Raw genomic sequence first — 18,817 nt, forward strand, 5'->3', positions numbered from 1 at the left:
AAATGTTATTGTTAGTATACAATAAGGTTTTGTACATACTTACTTGGCAGATACATACGATTGATGGCCCGCCCAGCCTCCCCTCAGGAGACAGGTGGAAGGAAAAATTCTGGCTGGAAAGGGAGATTGGTTCTTACAGCCGCCACCCAGCGGCGGGTAAGGTAGATCACCTGACCTACCTGTCGCGTGTGCCGCGAGTTTTGAATTCTGTCGTGACGTCAGAGACGTAAAGCTAAGTATATATCTGCCAGGTAAGTATGTACAAAACCTTATTGTATACTAACAATAACATGTTTCCTAAAATCCTTTTTCTGTCTCTCCCACCGCCAAAGGTGGGATTCAGCTATATATATATGTGACAGGTAAGTTTCATGAACAAAATGATATTGTTAAGATACAATAAAGTTTGTTCATACTTACCTGGCAGATATATATATTTTTAGTACCCACCCACCTCCCCTCAGGAGACAGTGGAGATAGAAATCTGATAGAAAATGGGAATGGTTCCTGATACCCGCCTTCCAGCGGCGGGAATGGGTACTAACCACCCAACTCCCACTACGTGTGTCGTAAGTTTTAGAAATTCTGTCGGACTTCAGAGAATACAGCTATATATATATCTGCCAGGTAAGTATGAACAAACTTTATTGTATCTTAACAATATCATATTTCTAAACCCTGGCCTCACTCTTTCACCATTAGGAACCTAATGGACATCCTCGACCCCAGTCAGGGCATTAAGATAATATCTTCAGAGGACAGAGAAAATCAGAGGACCTGCAAATAATATTGGTATTTTGTGAAGTCTCCTTCATGCCTTATGTCTAGAATGCCATCTCCTTCTTTTAGAGAAGAAGTCTGCTCATTGATTCACACACTCAACTTCAGGAGAATGTTATACCCTCTATTAAAGTTAAAGCACATGAGGGCAGAGCAGTTGCTACTTTGCTTGCCTTTCGGCATAAATTGTCGTTAGTAACGATTATACAGTACATTCTGTAAATGTAAATCAGTGTTTGCTTCACACTACCTGAAAGATATTGAAACAGTTTTTGAAAGTTGTTGTACATTGGGTCCTTTATTGGTGGCCTTAAACTATCATCCTAAAATACAGTAATATAATTTCAGTCATCTTATAACATTACTATACTACCCTTAAAAATATGTATATGGCTTGCAGCTATGAGTGAACACTGCTACAAATGTTACTGTTCTCTTACCAAGGAAGAAAAAAGTCAAGTGATCCCTATACATATTCAGGTTTGCACATTTTCTTTCATACAATAGTATTCAAGCTTTACTGTTATCTTTCAACACTGATAGGGGTGACGTTGGTACATTAAGTACTGTACCCTAATATTTAAAATGCATTGAAAAAAATACAGGAAATAATGAAATGTTTAAGATTACGTAAATCATACGGGTACTCACCAGTGAAGAATGTTGATTGAAGATGATGATGATGAATTAGCTGTGCAGTCAGATGAATGACTAAAATATGATTGGACAGCAAAGCAGAGGAGTTACATCTCTGGGGGTGTCTCTTTCCCTTCTTCCAATCTTCAGGCGCTTTGTTGACCAACTGCACAGAAGTGCAGGGGCTTTGTTATGCTTGGAGGGTCCTTCATGGGCTCAAGAAACATGGTGATAGGCAGCTGCTGTTGCTGCTGCTTCATACGTGGAGGTTATTATAGGGCACCAAAATCCCATCAAGGGCACTTAAAAACTGTATGAAGCATTCCATATAAGGATCTCATGCCCCAGTCATATCCCTCAGTTCTCTGGCTGCCCTCATAATTGAGGACAGACATTCCAAAGACAGGCCCTCATCCTCCTCCTCATTCCTGTCCTCTGAACCTGCCATGTGTTCTTCCTTGCTGGCAGACTTTGTCAACTCTTCCAAATCTTGATCCATTTGGGGGTCTGAGTGGGCATTAGAGAGAGTGCCAACTTCATCCCTGGTGATTTCATCGAAGCTTTCTCCACCAACCATCCTCACCAATTGGACTGCCTTATCAATAGCCAAATGTTGAATTTCTTCAGGAAAGAAGCCCTTATAATCATGAACACACTCCGGCCACAATTTCAACCACGCATTAATTGTCTTTCTTCATGTCCTTCAATGATTGACGGTCAGATGTGACAATCGTAAATTTACACCAATACTCCTCATTGTAAATTCCCTGTCATTGTCTATTGCTTTCACAAGGTGCTCAAAGAAGTTTTGGGTGTAGAGTACCTTGAAGGCACAGATCATGCCCTGGTCCATAGGCTGGAGGGGAGAGGTGGTGTTAGCAGGGAGGAACTCTAGCTGGACTCTGGTAATAAAGATCCAGAGGGTGGCCACCAGCATTATCCACAATCAACAAAACCTTGAACTCTAAGCACAAGTCATTAAGGTAATCCTTAACTTAAGGGATGAAGCTGTGAATGAACCAATTAGACGTAAGGATTTTGGTGATCCAGGAATTGGGGTTGTGCATTCACAACACATGCAGCAAGTTCTTGTTCTTATTTTTGAGGGCCCTGGGGTTTGCAGCCTTGTAAATTATGCCTGGTTTCAGCATGAAGCCAGCAGCATTGCCACACATGATGAGGATAACCTATCCTTCAGGACCTTAAACTAGTGGGCTTTAGCTTCATCCTTCATGAGGTATGCCCATGAAGACATTTTTTTCTAGAACAGGCCAGTCCTGTACATATCGATCACATGTTCTGAACAGTAGCCCTTGTCCCTGATGATTTTCTTGAAGGTCCTGGGATATTTTGCTGCTGCTTTCCATGTCTGCTGATGCCATTTCCCCACACAGAGAAATAGTCTTTAGGTGTAACTGCATCTGAAAATTGTGGAACTACCCTTTCTGGCCCGAAACTCTTCAGGAGCTGATGAGGTCTTGCTTCTTCCTCTATTTGGCAGGATTGTCGAAAGCCTAAGACTTCTGCTTTCCATACATTGCCGCCTTCCATAACAGTCGTAAACTGATGGTAGAGTTTTCGTGCCTTCTCATGGATGATGTTGCTGTCGAGGGGATGTTCTTCTTACAGCAGTTTGTTATCCACAATGCCAAGGCTGATTCAATCCTTACAATGTTCTTATTATGCACAGTGGAAACCATCTTGGCACTACTGAAGACGCTAGCATCCACGAGCTTCCCTATATCCACCCCTTTCTTCTTGATGTACCAGATGGTACTCTCATTTATGCCATAATGATGGGCTACTGTGGCATAAGTTTTCCCCTCTTTCAACATTCCAGAAGCCCTACCTTTTGGAGCAGCATACATTCTTCTGGTGCTTAGGCCAGAAGCCAGAAGCCTCAGAAGGAACAGGGTATTTTGGAGGCATCTTACTGCATGATTAAAAAAAGATACACAAAGTTTGGGAGTATTACAACCAGTCAGTGCCAAGAAAAATGAGTGGCGCTCGTGGATTGGCTTCTTTGCAAACACCAGCCAATAGCTTGTCAAGTAGCATTGCACATTGGTATTTTAGCTTCTCAAGCTGTATTTTCTATCCTGAGAGCTTTGTAGGTCATTGGAATTTTTTATTTGGTTGCCGTACATTCTTTAAGGAAAAAAAATCTAATTGATATTTTGGTGTTTACATTAATATTAGTATTTAAAAATTGGTAAATAATTTTTTATTACATAATATAATTTCAGTGTCATCTAACAACATTACTGTACCCTTAAAAATATATAGTACTCAGCTACACATGAACATTCCTACAACTTTTACTGTACTCTTACCAAGGCTAAAACTATTAAGATTATCCCTAGACAGTATTCAGGCATGTATATTTTCTTTCATACAGTAGCATTTAAGTCTTACTGCTTTCTTTTAACATAGTTAGGAGGTGACATAAACCATGTTCAGTAATATTTAGTCACAAAAATGAAATGAAAATAATTAGCAAATATTTTAGATGTATGTTCTGTTTATTAATTTATTTTTTCTGTTTTAATAAGTGGTAGCTCTTTTTGTATTTCCCTTTAGTACTTCCTCTTAATTCTTCCTAATGAACACCGTATTCTTTGGAAGCTTTAATTTCAAGTCAATGGCCCCTGTAAGCTTGTTCCATATGAATAAGTTTCATGTAATGAATATGTAATAATATAATAATAATATATGTAATAATCCATAATATGAAAAATCTGCTAGTAGGCAAATTTTTTACTAATTATTTGAGTTATGTTCCACAGAAAGATTTGCAAATCCCAAACCACAAATACCGAGTTGGGGTGGACTGTACTATTCTAATTTTGTTCTCTCAGATTTATAGATGTTTGTCATTTGGTGTTTATTTTTGAATTTTTGAATAATGAATGGTGCATCTGAACATCATATTGTAAATATTCTGTTAAATATACTCTCTTATTGTTACAGATCAAAGCGTACGCTAAACAGCAAAAAGTATGGCGTGGATTTAATTCACTTTACACATGCCAAAAATTCTGCTATCTACAGTTCTACTAAAATTGATGGTAAGGAGGTTACTCTGTATTTTTATGTTACCTGTACAGTATGTTACACATGGAAAGTGGGCTTTTACTGGTGCTTGTTACCTTAAATTGTGTCAAATCCAGATTTGATTCTGAGTTATGCATGTAGTACCTGTAATGGTATCTTAACCCTTTTGAAATTTTTGGTGGGTCCCAAAATTGTCCATATCTGACCAATTTTAGACTTAGCAATATTTTTCTTTTGTTGTTGCTTGCTAAGAATATCAATATCATTTTAAGCTGAAGTTCTGTACATTATTGTAGTAGATCCAAAGGTGGAAAACATCAGTAAGATAGTCAAAATAACATGAAATCTCAAGTGGCATCATTTGATGTCATCTTAATCTCAGTGTCAAAACTGAGTTATTTGCACAGCATTGGATTTAGCCACTAGTATATATTATTTATATGTACAACAAGACTATTTTATTTATACTGTACAACTAGAAGACTATTGCTATCCTCTTGGGTGTTCAAATGATGTATATCTATGCTTATTAAGTAAAATTTTGATCATAGTATCCATTTATTTTTTTCAGACACAATACGCTACCTCTCGCTACATGATAACAAATATATAAGATACTTCCCGGGACATACCAAAAAGTAAGGCATATAGTATTTTGTTTTTATAAGTTTATTTAATTGTATCTTTTTTAAATTATGTTCTTTTATCCTGACTTTTCTGTTGTTTAATCAAGTGTATAATAAACCATCTTTACAACTTTTGGTATTAAACCGTAATTTTTACACATGCAACTTACCCGGCAGATATATACTTAGCTTATGTCTCTGACGTCCGACAGAATTCAAAACTCGCGGCACACGCTACAGGTAGGTCAAGTGATCACCCCCTACCGCCACTGGGTGGCGGTAATAGGAATCATTCCCGTTTTCTGACAGAATTTTTTTGTCGCCGGTGCTGACAACAACTTTGTTGGTAGCTCCTGCTTAGAATTTCTTGCTTGCTTCGCCGAGGATTATTTGGGAAGTATTTGATCTTTGGTTGTTGGCATACGCTGTTTTTTGGATTAGTTGGTTAATATGTCCGATTTAACACCTGGAACTCTGTTTAGAGTATGTGTAAATGAGGGATGCAAGGTGAGGTTACCTAAGGCTACTTTGGACCCTCACACTGTTTGTGTAAAATGTAGGGGAAGGGATTGTTCGGTTAAGGATACATGTGATGTATGTGAGAGCTTAACTGAAGTGCAATGGAAAGAACTAACTACATATGTGAAAAAGTTAGAAAAGGATAGGATTAGAAAAGCTTCAGCTAGAAGTTCAAGTAGATCCTGTTCTGCGGAACAGGATAGTATTTCTAACCCTGCAGTAGCTTCGCCATCTTCCTTTTTGGTTTCAGCTCCTTCCCCCCGCAGCAAACCCGCAGATGTGTCTGCCGAGAGAGCCGCTGTGGAAGCGTCAATCTGCGATTTGCAACAGCAATTGCGAGATATAGACCAAGGTAAGGGTGAAGTGTCTAGTGAAAAGTGCAGTGTCCCCAGTGCAGTGGAGGGGGCGTCTGACCGACTCCGCATCGCTCCTAGGCCTAGACCTCTTTCAGACTCCCATGCCCAAGGGAGGAGGAATGTCGAAAGCCGCAAGGGGGATGTAGAGTATCCCCAACGGTCAGGCGTCCCCTTCAGCAGATCCTGTAGGCTCGTCCCAGGCTGCTGTAGAGAGCTATAGGAAGAGCCTCTTAAGGAAGTGTTTTTCCGACTCTGATTCGTCCTCTCCTAAACGAGGATGGAGCTCATCTTCCAAATCGTACCCTCTCAAGAGAGCCTGGAAACCTCTTGACTCCAGCCCGGAGCCTTTTCCGGAGTATTCTCCTGCGCCTAAGAAGGCTATGAAGTCTCCGGAATCTTCACCAGAAGGGATTCGGTCCTCTACTAAGAAATTCCTGTTGGACCTTCAAGCGAATCTCTCTTCTTTAGTTGGCTCTCTTTCAACTAGTAGGCGCAAGGAGCCTTCTCGCAGGAAGGACTCCTCTCTTCCAGTTAAGAGTTCTGTTAGGAGACCTTCTCCTAGTAGGAAGGAGGAGTATAATAGGCGATCTTTTCCAGTAAGAACCTATTCTCCCCCGAGAGTAGACGACTCCTTTGATACTTTGTCTAGACAGGGAAGATGGTATTCCCCGCGCAGAAGCTCTGATGCTAAGAGTCATAGCGCAAAGCGCCAAGAAGTAGGCTCTAGATCCTCTCCTTGTAGGAGTAAGGAGAAAGTCCTCTTGCGAGAAGGTAGTGATCGGTTCGTATCTGTCGAACGATCTCCTAGGAGTAGGATCTCCTATTCAAGTGGAAGGAAGGAACGAGAGAGGGAACGCTCTGCTCAGAGGGATAGAAGCGAGAAAGGCTCTCCTTCGAAGGATGACTTTTCTAGAAGGTGCCAACGTTCGATAGGACTCCTGGATGATAGAAGCCCTTTAAGTTATTCGAGAGCTCATGGTAGGCTTTCCTCAAGGGAGTCAAGCGCCTCTCCTAGCAGGTTCCAAGATTCTAGGAAGAACCTAAACATGGGTTCGCGCCCTACTCCTGGAAGAGTATCTAGAGTGGACGCTTACCGATCTCCTAGCAGGCGTCAAGAGCCTGAAAGGAGCCTAATCTTGGATTCGCGCCCTACTCCTGTAAGACGATCAAGAGTAGGCGCAAGCTCCTCTCCTCAAAGGCACCAAGAGCCTAAGACGAGCCTTGCCAGGGATTTGCGCCCTACTCCTGGAAGAAGATCAGGAGTAGGCTCTTACGCCTCTCCTCGTAAGATTCAGGAGCCTGAAAGGAGCCTCTTGTCAGACGCACGCCCTACTCCTGGGAGTCACAGAAGAGTAGGCGCAAGCGCCTCTCCTCACAGGCGCCAAGAGCCTGAAAGGATCCTGACTTTGGATTCGCGCCCGACTCATAGTAGGCGCTCGAGAGTAGAAACGAGTGTTTCTCCGGGTAGGCGCCAAGAGCCTGAGAAGGTAGGCTCTAGATCCTCCTCTATCAGGTATCAAGAACCCAGGGAGCGGCAAAAAGTGGAGGTTTTTTCTTTACCGAGGAAACATATCTCCGATATTGAACTGGCGGCTTCATCTGACGAACTCTTGAAGGATAAGAGTCGCATACCTGCCAGGACTTCTTCACCTAAGAAGTCTCCCTCTCCGAATGTAACCTTGGAGGAAGTTTCGGAGGAGGAAGAAACGAAAGAAGTAGGAATCTCTGATTATAAGAGACTGTCTGCATTACTACTTCAGGAGTTTGGGGACTCGCTGTGTTCGGCTGATCCTCCTTCTCCAGGATCTCTGCTATCGAGTACTAAGTTGGCAAAATCCCCCTCTTTTGTCAAGATGCGGCCAACTCTCTCTATGAGAAAGGCCATTAAGAATCTGGAGAACTGGCTCCTGGTTAAGAAGGAGGCAGGTAAGACGGTGTTTTTGTGTCCTCCGTCTAGATTGATAGGTAAGCCGGGTGTCTGGTACGACACGAAGGAACCCATGGGGTTAGGCCTTCCGGCTTCTGCAAACGCGGATTTTTCTGCTCTGGTGGACTCATCTAGAAGACGCTCTCTACTATCAGCTAAAGCGTCTTGGGGAATGTGCGAAATGGACCATTTACTCAAGGGTCTATTTCGCACATTAGAAGTCTTCAACTTCATGGATTGGGCCTTAGGAGCTCTAGCAAAAAGAGCGCAGGATCCGGAGTTTGTGACGATGGAGGTGTTATCAAGTCTCCTTTCATGCCTGGACAAGGCAGTCATGGATGGATCCACAAAAGTAGCCTTTCTCTTTGGAGCAGGAGTGCTCAAAAAGAGATCAGTCTACAGCTCGTTTCTCTCCAAGTCTGTTTCTCCCTTGCAGAGAGCCTCTTTGCTTTTTTCCCCACTCTCGGAATACCTTTTTCCTCAGGAGACAGTGAGGGACATTTCTAGGTCACTGTCGGAGAAGGCTACGCAAGATCTTCTTGCTCAGTCCGCCAAGAGGCTTAAACCTGCTGTGCCGATGGCTAAGAGAGAGGGAGCAACGAATAAAGTGTCCTTCCAACAGCCCTTTCGAGGAAGAACAACCTCGAGACCCGCACCTAAGAGTAGAAGGCCGTTTAGGAGAGGACGATCTTCTCGAAGACCATTCTCAAAGCCGCAGTGAGACAGGAGTCCTCCAGACTCCAGTAGGAGCCAGACTTTTGAGGTTCGCGAAAGTCTGGGCTCAGAGAGGGGCGGACAACTGGTCCCTCTCGATCCTCGAGAGAGGATACCTGATCCCCTTCAGGGAAAAACCTCCCTGAACCACCACTCCAAGGGAGTTAGCGGCAAGATACAGAGATCCTTTAAAGAACCAAGCACTATTACATCTGGTGCAACAGATGTTAGAAAAGAAGGCTATAGAAAAGGTATTAGACATTCAATCTCCAGGCTTTTACAATCGCCTCTTTCTAGTACCAAAAGCCTCGGGGGAGTGGAGACCATTGCTGGACGTAAGCGCTCTGAATCACTTTGTGATCAAAACAACATTCACAATGGAGACGACGTCTTCAGTTCTTTCAGCGCTAAGACAAGGGGATTGGATGGTGTCATTGGATCTGCAAGATGCCTACTTTCATGTACCCATCCATCCCTCGTCCAGAAGGTATCTAAGATTTATGATACAGGGCCAGGTATTTCAGTTTCGCGCCCTTTGTTTCGGTCTTTCCACAGCTCCCCAAGTTTTCACGGGATTGATGAAAAACGTAGCACATTGGCTACATTTAAAAGGAATAAGGATATCTCTGTATCTCGACGATTGGCTGATTCGCTCGCAATCCAGGGATCAGTGTCTGGAGGACCTAAGGTCGACGTTGGACCTGACTCAGTCCCTGGGACTGTTAGTGAACCTCGGGAAATCCCAGATGGATCCCCAGCAAAGCATTGTCTATCTGGGGATTCTGATGGATTCTCGGGGTTTTCAAGTGTTTCCGTCCATAGAAAGACGGGAACGGTGCATTCTAAAAGTGAAGACCTTCCTAGAGAAAGAACAATGTTCCACGAGGGAATGGATGAGTCTTCTGGGGACCCTCTCCTCGTTGGAACAGTTCGTTTCTCTAGGGAGGCTTCACATAAGACCTCTTCAATTCTTCTTGAAGGAGAATTGGGACCAGAAGAATCAGGATCTGTGGGAATCTTTTCCTCTGTCCAGAGGTATAAAGGAAAGCCTCAGCTGGTGGTTAGAACCAGGCAGACTGAACGAGGGACTATCGCTGCAGTTACCGAACCCCTCCCTAGTGTTGTTTACAGACGCTTCGGAGACGGGATGGGGGGGGGGGGCGACGTTGGGCCCGAGAGAAGTGTCAGGCACCTGGAGTGGGGAACAGGTGTCCTGGCACATCAACGAGAAAGAGTTAGTGGCAGGTGGCAGTGCATCTAGCTCTCAGACAGTGGGAATCCCAAGTCGCGAACTCAGTGTTGCAGGTAAATTCAGACAACACGACAGCTCTAGCCTACATAAGAAAACAGGGGGGGACTCACTCCCTCTCACTGTACAAGAAGGCGAAAGAGCTTCTTCTATGGTCAAAGGAGCGGAACATCACGCTCTTAACGAGGTTTATCCAAGGCGAGAAGAACGTCAGAGCAGACTTGTTGAGCAGGAAAGATCAAGTCATTTCCACGGAGTGGACCCTGCACTCAGAGGTCTGCAATCAGATTTGGAGCCTATGGGGAAGGTCAAACATAGACCTGTTTGCAACTCATTGGAATGCCAGGCTGGAGAACTACTGCTCTCCGATTTCGGATCCGAGGGCAGTAGCAATAGACGGCCTCCTCCTAAATTGGGAAGGAATAGACGGCTACGCTTTTCCTCCTTTCAAGATCATAGGAAACGTCATAAGGAAGTTTGTTTTGACGAAAGGAGCGAAATTGACCCTAATCGCCCTATTTTGGCCAGCTCAAGAGTGGTTCACAGAGGTACTGGAATGGATGATAGATTTTCCAAGGTACCTTCCTTTACGGAACGATCTTCTCAGACAGCCCCACTTCGACAGATACCACAAAAACCTCCCCACGCTCGGTCTGACTGCCTTCAGACTGTCGAAGGACTCGTTAGAGCGAAGGGGTTTTCACGCGCGGCTGCAAAGGCAATTGCAAGAGCCAGGAGACCTTCAACTATACGCGTGTACCAGTCGAAGTGGGAAGTGTTCCGAAGGTGGGCCAGGAATCAGAATGTATCCTCTTCCAGTACCTCTGTGACGGAAATAGCAGATTTCCTGTTATATTTGAGACAAAAATGTAACCTTGCAGTCTCGACTATAAAAGGTTATAAAAGTATGCTTTCCTTGGTGTTTAGACATACAGGACTAAACATCACGGATGACAAAGATCTACACGATTTGATTAAATCATTCGAAACTTCAAAGTCCAGCTGGAACCTGGATGTGGTGCTAAGGTTTCTCATGTCAGATAAATTTGAACCTCCTAATAACTCATCGTTTAGGGACTTGACTAGGAAATCTATTTTCCTCTTTGCATTAGCATCAGCTAAAAGGATAAGTGAACTCCAGGCTTTAGAAGGCACAGTGGGCTTCAGGAAGGATTCTGCAGTGTGTTCATTTAACCCCCTATTTTTAGCAAAAAATGAGAATCCTTCTAAGTCTTGGCCAAGGACGTTTGAAGTTAAAGGATTGACTTCCCTGGTAGGGAGAGAGATAGAGAGAACCTTGTGTCCGGTAAGGATCCTCAAGTTCTATCTAGAGAGGAAAAAGCAAATGGGAGGAAACTCAGAGAGCCTTTGGTGCTCGGTAAGAGATCCGAGAAGAACGATGTCAAAGAATGCACAGGCATTCTTTATCAGAGATATTATTACAGAAGCACATATTTCCTGTAAAGAGGAACATCTCGGACAGATGAGAGTTAAAGCACATGAGGTCAGAGCCGTAGCAACCTCATTAGCTTTCCACAAGAATATGTTGTTACAGGACTTAATTGGATCCACATATTGGAGATGCAATTCTGTGTTTGCGTCTAACTATTTGAGAAATGTACGTGTAACTTATGATAAGTGCTTCTCTCTCGGACCTTACGTGTCTGCGGATTCGGTGCTGGGACAGGGGGCTGAAACCAATCTAGCTTAGTTTAGATAGATTAGGAATTTTAATCTTATGGTGTTGTTTTTTTATGGTCGATTGAAAGTGGTCAAGGAAAAGTACCATTTTGTTCATGAAACTTACCTGACAGATATATATATAGCTGTATTCTCCGAAGTCCGACAGAATTTCAAAATTCGCGGCACACGCAGTGGGCGGCCAGGTGGTAGTACCCATTCCCGCCGCTGGGAGGCGGATATCAGGAACTATTCCCATTTTCTATTCATATTTTTTCTGTCGCCGGTCGGTAAACAACTGTTTACAGACCTCCGCCTAGGATTTTGAAACTTCATTAGCCGCTTAAGTATCCTAATTATTCTTTCGATTATTGACTTGGATTTGTGGCTAGGCATACGCTATCGTAAATTTTTTCATTGCATTTGATGTCTGAAGCTAGTTAGCCTAGTTTCAGACTTTGTTGTCTGCATGGGGTAAGGTGAAGCTACCGGAACGTTCGGTAGACACTCGCTTAGTATATATGGCGTTTACATGTTTTCTTTGCATAAGTTTAATGTAATTAGTGTAATGTGTGACTGATTACGGAAGAAGTAGGATTCATGTACGCATTTCAGAGCGTGTTAGAATCAGGAGTTTTCCTCCACAGTAAACAGAAGTTAGAAATAATGAACCTTCTAACCTCCTGTAGATTTTATTTTGCCTAACCCTGTGGTATGGCTTACGGGCCTAGAAGAAGTGTCTGCTAGAGGATTACATCAAGTAATCTTAGACTAAAGTGCTCGCTCTCCAATCAGTGTTGTGAAGTGTAGTGCCCCTTGTGTTGTGGAGGGGGCATCAGATCGGCCCCATAATGCCTCTAGGCCTGGACCTCTGTCGGACTCCCAGGACTCAGGGAGAGGGCATGTCGAAAGCCGCAAGAGGGTTACGGGGGCTCCCCACCGATCTGGCGTCCCTTCGGCAGAACCTGTTGACGCTTCCCAGGCTGCTAAAGATCGTGCACGTGCACGAATCTTGAAGGATTGCTTCTCGTCCTCCGAGGCGTCCTCCCCGCGCAAGGGTTGGAGCTCTCGGAAGGACTCGCGCCCTCTAAGAAGCTTTAGAGAAGAGGACGCTTCACGTCCTCTCTCTCGTTAGGAGGGAACGTCAGATCGGCCCCATAACGCCTCTAGGCCTAGACCTCTGTCGGACTCCCAGAAACCAGGGAGAGGGCATGTCAAAAGCCGAAGGAGGGTTACGGGTTTTTCATGCTGATCTGGCTTCCTTTCGGCAGGTCCTGTTGTCGCTTCCCAGGCTGCCGAAGATCGAGCACGTGCACGAATCTTGAAGGATTGCTTCTCGTCCTCCGAGGCGTCCTCCCCACACAGGGGTTGGAGCTCTCGGAAGGACTCGCGCCCCCTAAAGAAGCTTTAGAGAAGAGGACGCTTCACGTCCTCTCTCTCGTCACGAGAGGATGAAAGATTACCCTTTTCGAAGAATGCACTGGCTCTTTTCCTAAGGGACATATTAAGGAGGCTCATTCATCTTTCCAGAAGAGTGATTTGAGCCTCCTGCGAGTGAACGCTCATTTATACATCATTTATACATTATTAAGGAGGCTCATTCATCTTGCCAGAAGAGTGATTTGAGCCTCCTACGAGTGAACGCTCATGAAGTTAGAGCTGTTTCAACCTCGCTAGCATTCCAAAAGAATTGGTAATCAAGGACATTCTAGATTCCATCTTTTGGAGGAGCAACTCAGTATTCGTCTCCTCTCCTCATGGCGCTCCGTATACGTTATGTAACGTTCGCTTTACTTCGAAAAAGCAAGCTGATAAGTTTGACGTCCGGCAAGCTGCTTTGCACAGTCAAACAACTTATGTCTCTGGTTCGGCATAAGAAGGGCAATTTAGACGTGAGGAAGCCTTTGGAGGTGCTCGACGTCCTATAAGTAGAGACATTCTCCAGGACGCTCGGCAAGCACCTTGCGAGGATGTCTTTCGGATGCTCGGCGTTCCTTTGCTGAGTGCGTTTCTGGAGATGTTCTTTTGCATTACTAAGACGCAAGTTGTCGCACAGGCGACCACTGTCTTTGTAAGAAGGTATGAAGGTCTTTAAGGCCCGTCTTGAAGACGAAAGCCATACGTATTCCTTTAGTGTTCACACACTTCAGGAGCAGCGTGCGGCTCTCCATGGAGACTCGCATGAGGACGTCCCTTGAAAATATTCAACGTCATACGCAAAACGCGGTTCGTCATAACATTGAGATGTTGGCAAGGTCGCTCGCCAGGACGCCTCTTGGCGGGCCTTGCATGCATCAGGGCGCTCAACGAGTTCCTCTCTGAAACGTCGTTCAGAAGACTTGGTGTTCTCTGCTCAGACACGCTCGTAGCTAAGCAGGACGTTTTTTGAGGACGCTCAGCAGGACGCTTTCCAGGACGCTCGGTAGGACGCTTATGAGGACGCTTTTGTGGACATTCGCCAGGACGCTTCGGTGGAAGCTAGGCAGGACGCTTTGCGAGAGAAAAGACTTGTAGAAGGCGTCTTATTTGCTGTTCAGGACGTTTCTTAGGACGCGTGACGCTTTCTAAACGCTCGTCAAGAGGATGTTTTTTCAGGACTCTCCACAGGACATTCCTTTACAGAAATTTTTAAAAAAGGATTCGGAGTTAGCGGAGAGACATACCCGAATTTTTTCTTCGATCCCTCTTTCCTCTTCTTCGATTTCTCTGAGAATCGGGAAGATTATATACTCGGATTCCTGGGTGACTTTCGGTCATGTTAAAGGGTTTTCCCCTATTAGCAAAGTGCTAATAGTTTTGTCAAGTAAGGACGTTTTTCCCCATTGTCAAGATACTAAACGTTTTGTCATTTAAGTGGGGGACCCCTCATAAATGGGGTAGTTCTCATTGACATAGATTTTAACGTTTTTATCGTTTGAGCGGATAAACTCATTAACAAATTTCGGAAGAGCTCTCATTCATTTTCAGAGGCTCATCCGGGGAGTAAGAAAAAGACTTGTAGACTAGATCCAAGAAGTCTTATGTCCAATATCATAAGAACATTGAACGGTCCTTTTCGATCCTCGGTTCTCTCTTGATGATCTCTATTCGAATATTACCCCCTTTTCTTGGCGAAGAGTCTTGGCAAAGAGTCAAGGAGTTATTTTAAAAAAGTCTCATTCATTAGAACGTAGACAGTCGTTTCCTTTCTTTCTCTCTTCCTCATCGAGGAAAGATGTAGTAGAGAATTCGATGTTCAAATTACTACAATACTTACGTAGTTTATCTTTGCGTCATTTTGCTAACACATGGGTCAAGTCATATACGCATATCGTATTTACCTCTGCGGAAAGAAGCCGAAAGAACTGTTGTTCTAATGTATTTAATTGACACTCCCTTCAACCTTCCAAGAGTTTTCGGAGTAAGAACAACTCTTCAGGTATTGTTACGACAACACCAACTCAGCTTCTGTATTTAGCGAATTTTGTTTCGTTTAAATATGCCTGCTTGAGAGTTTCCTTTTGCTCGATAATTTCATACCTATCCCTTCGTAAAAGGAGTAGCTGGCAACTCAGGCAGATAGTGCGGGACGATGAACAAGGCTGCTGTTACTGTGATCTACGCAGTACCGGCTAGCTCGGTGACATGCGCGGTTGGTTACGTCTCTCTCCCTTGCGGGAATGGCTGAATAAGCCGTCTCTCTGCCCTACAATCATGAATTTTAGCCTCGGGTTGAGGAAATTTCTAGTAATCATGGATGAACATGCCTTCCGTTTACTTAGAAAATTTCAACAAGATATCTCTTATACTTGTTCGGTGCGGGTTTACCGCACGGTAACAGAATTCTGTACGAATCTACCGCGGCATAGCACTATAATAATGCTCTCCTGCTTATGCAAAGCGCAGCCTTATTTAGGGAAGGAAGCAGGCTGAGTGAGGGAATGGATGAGTTGGCTGGGGACCATTTCCTCGCTGGAGAAGCTTGTTTTCCCTGAATAAACAGCAATTCAGACCTCTACAATTTTTCCTCACGAAGAAATTGGAATAACATCAAAGATCTAGTAATAATTCTAATTTTCTCTCAACGGCTTGAGGATCACCTCGGGTGATAGCGAGAGGGTGCCAGACATCCGAACAGAGGAACAGATGTTCTGGCACATTGTCTGAAAGAATTGGAAGCCAAATTGGTCGGCTCTCCAGTTCCTCGAAGGGTGAGTTTGGATCGAGTGGCCCAAATCATCTCGGATAATTTCTCAGCTCTCTCATAGCTCAAGAAGAGAGAGTTGGTTATGGGCTTGGGCACGGAACGTAACGATCCTCAAGAGGTTCGTTAAACTAGTGCACATCCGTGCGGGTCTTCTCGATCGAAGGCAACAACTACTGACGTCTGAGTAATCCTCACTTAGAAGTATGTCGAAAGTGAGGAGAGACTGAGGGCGTCCTTTCGTTAAGTTTTTCGTAATATTGAAGACGAAGGAGCTTCCTCTTAAGTTGTTCCCTTATTCATGATCCTAGAGGATTAGCTTTAGTCGCCACATGTTGGCCTCTAAGAGGTTGGATTCACAGAGGTCAGGTAATTCAGAGAATTGTCCAAAGACCCTTCCCGAGAGAATTGGTGTAATCTAACATCGTCACTTAGTGAAGTATCTAATATCTCTCCTCTCTGAGTCTGAAGGCGTTCAGACTATTGAGAAGCGATAAGATCTTCAAGATTAATGGCAGTCTCTTGGCCAAGGCAAAGCAGTGCTGCCTATTTTCAGTGTTCAATCGGAGGGGGCCATTTCTGGAGATAGTGAAGGGAAATGACTGTTCCTCCACCTCGACCTCTGTGAATTTCTTTATGGTTCTATCTTTCCGTATGAAGTATGAGATAAGCTAGAAGTCCTAACTATTGCAGAATATGCAAATAGGTTGTTGACGGCCTCTAGGCTCAGAGATTCGGTTCTGTCAAACAACAAAGCTTCACGATCTTTGAGGTCTGGGGAGATCTTGAAATTCTCTGGATCGCAGGTTCCGGCATGGAACTTAGACGTAGTCTGAGTTTCTGATACCAAAAGCATTTCGAACCTATCCTTTCTGCGAACTTAATACACGTGACCAGAAAGGCTAACATTCTAACCGCTCTAGCCACGGCAAAGAGGGTTAGTGAGGTTTTAGCCATCATCAGAGGTTTTAGCTTTAAAGGACATAATGCGGTCTGTCCTCTAAGCCTTCCGTTCTTGATAAGAACGAAAACCTGTCTAACCCTTGACCCGAAGGCTTGGAGACCAAGGGTATGGCACAAATTATTGGGCAAGGGCATTAGAGAGTCCTGTGCCCTGTCGGGTCTCTCAAGTTTTATCTTGATAAAACTATAGAAAGTCGAGGTCAACGGACAATCTGCGGTGTTCCGTAAAAGACCAGACTGGTTCATGTCCAAGAACACCCTGGCATTATAGTCAAGGAGTTCTTTTAAGAAGTCTCATTCATTATGTTTGCATAAAGATTTGAGATTTTTTCTTAATATGAATGCTCAAGAGGTGAGGGCGCGGCCTCGGAAGCATTTCAACAGAGCATGACACTCAGTAACATCCTGAGTGCCACGCTTTAGCGAAGCAACTCTGTGTTCGCTTCACACTCCCGATGGGATGTGAAGACGACATTTGAGATCTGTAAGTCGCTAGGACCATACATATCCGTAGATATATTATTGGGGGCAGCAAGCAACACGAATCCTATCATATAGAAAAGGGATAGGTGTGCTTTTAACTTTGAAGGGTTGGTCGCTTGAGGCGCGTTCCTTTTCTTTAGCCTAGAAGTTATGGAACTAACTTTGATAGGTTAGGTCAGGTGGTGGTTTTAGCTTCGTTGCCCTCAGAAGTATGGTCATATGGTCTAGTCACATTGTGGTCACGCCCCCGTTGACAGATCATCTAGAGCGCACCAGCATTACAGGTCTCTGCCTCGCTGGCAACTCTAGTAACGCAGAAGCAGACTTTGGTGACAGTAATCACGAAGTCGGCTATGCTAACAGGTGAGGAACCAAGATGTATATCATCGACTTAATTTAGTTTCCCAAAAATCCTATTCTGTCTCTTCCCACCATCCGAAGGTGAGATTCAGCTATATATATATCTGTCAGGTAAGTTTCATGAACAAAATGTTATTGTTATAATACAATTAAGTTTGTTCATACTTACCTGGCAGATATATATAATTAAAGTGCCCACCCACCTCCCCTCAGGAGACAGTGGCACTGATAAAATATGAATAGAAAATGGGAATAGTTCCTGATATCCGCCTCCCAGCGGCGGGAATGGGTACTACCACCTGGCCGCCCACTGCGTGTGCCGCGAATTTTGAAATTCTGTCGGACTTCGGAGAATACAGCTATATATATATCTGCCAGGTAAGTATGAACAAACTTAATTGTATTATAACAATAACATTTTCAAATCGTAGTGTATAACAAAGTAGTGTGGTCAGGTGGTTGAGATTGGTTGTTTTCATGCTCCTTGTAATGGTTTGGACCTAGGCTCTGTCTTGTAAGAGGGTTAGTCCCTGTTGATACGACAAAGGTGAAGGCTCTACCATGTAAGTGGGATAGGCCCCATTGGTACGATCCGAAATAAGGCTCTGTCGAGTAAGCGGGCTAGCCCCCATTGACATGATCCAGAAGAGTTCTCAGTGACAGGTCTCATCCTCACTGGAACTCTTGAGGCAAGCAGACTCATAGACAGTACTCATGAAGTCTTCTGCCCAATAAGGTAGGAATCAAGGTATTTAAGTTTATTTATAGTACCTACAACAAAAGTTGTTTTCCCTGTTTTTTGAATTGCTATTCATATTGAGTAACTATCTCTTACCCTCCTCCAAGGGTGCCAATCAGCTAAGTATATATCTGCCGGGTAAGTTGCATGTGTAAAAATGAAATTGTTAAGATACAATAAAGTTTTACACATACTTACCTGGCAGATATATACGTTTAATGGCCCACCCATCCTCCCCTCAGGAGATAGGGGGAAGAAAAATTCTGTCAGAAAACGGGAATGATTCCTATTACCGCCACCCAGCGGCGGTAGGGGGTGATCACCTGACCTACCTGTAGCGTGTGCCGCGAGTTTTGAATTCTGTCGGACGTCAGAGACATAAGCTAAGTATATATCTGCCAGGTAAGTATGTGTAAAACTTTATTGTATCTTAACAATTTCATATTTCAATAGTTGGGAGAATATTGGAATTGGGAATGACTATGTAAATCCTTACTTGCTGCCAGGATACTTAGAGTAAGAATATCATTAAAGTATAGTTAGTCATC

At 43.9% G+C, this 18,817-nt stretch overlaps 1 protein-coding gene across 2 annotated transcripts in view; it reads left to right on the top strand.

Annotated features, from left to right (window-relative positions):
- LOC135197930 (WD repeat-containing protein 82-like) overlaps window positions 1–18,817 on the top strand; it is a 73,640-nt gene that overhangs the window by 22,948 nt on the left and 31,875 nt on the right. For both annotated transcript variants that reach the window (XM_064225191.1, XM_064225190.1), the window contains exons 2-3: window positions 4,387–4,484; window positions 5,042–5,108. In XM_064225191.1, coding sequence (XP_064081261.1) covers window positions 4,387–4,484; window positions 5,042–5,108 — 165 coding nt within the window. The remainder of the gene's footprint in view (window positions 1–4,386; window positions 4,485–5,041; window positions 5,109–18,817) is intronic.

This window comes from Macrobrachium nipponense, chromosome 21, assembly GCF_015104395.2.
Source record: "Macrobrachium nipponense isolate FS-2020 chromosome 21, ASM1510439v2, whole genome shotgun sequence".
Taxonomy (NCBI): domain Eukaryota; kingdom Metazoa; phylum Arthropoda; class Malacostraca; order Decapoda; family Palaemonidae; genus Macrobrachium; species Macrobrachium nipponense.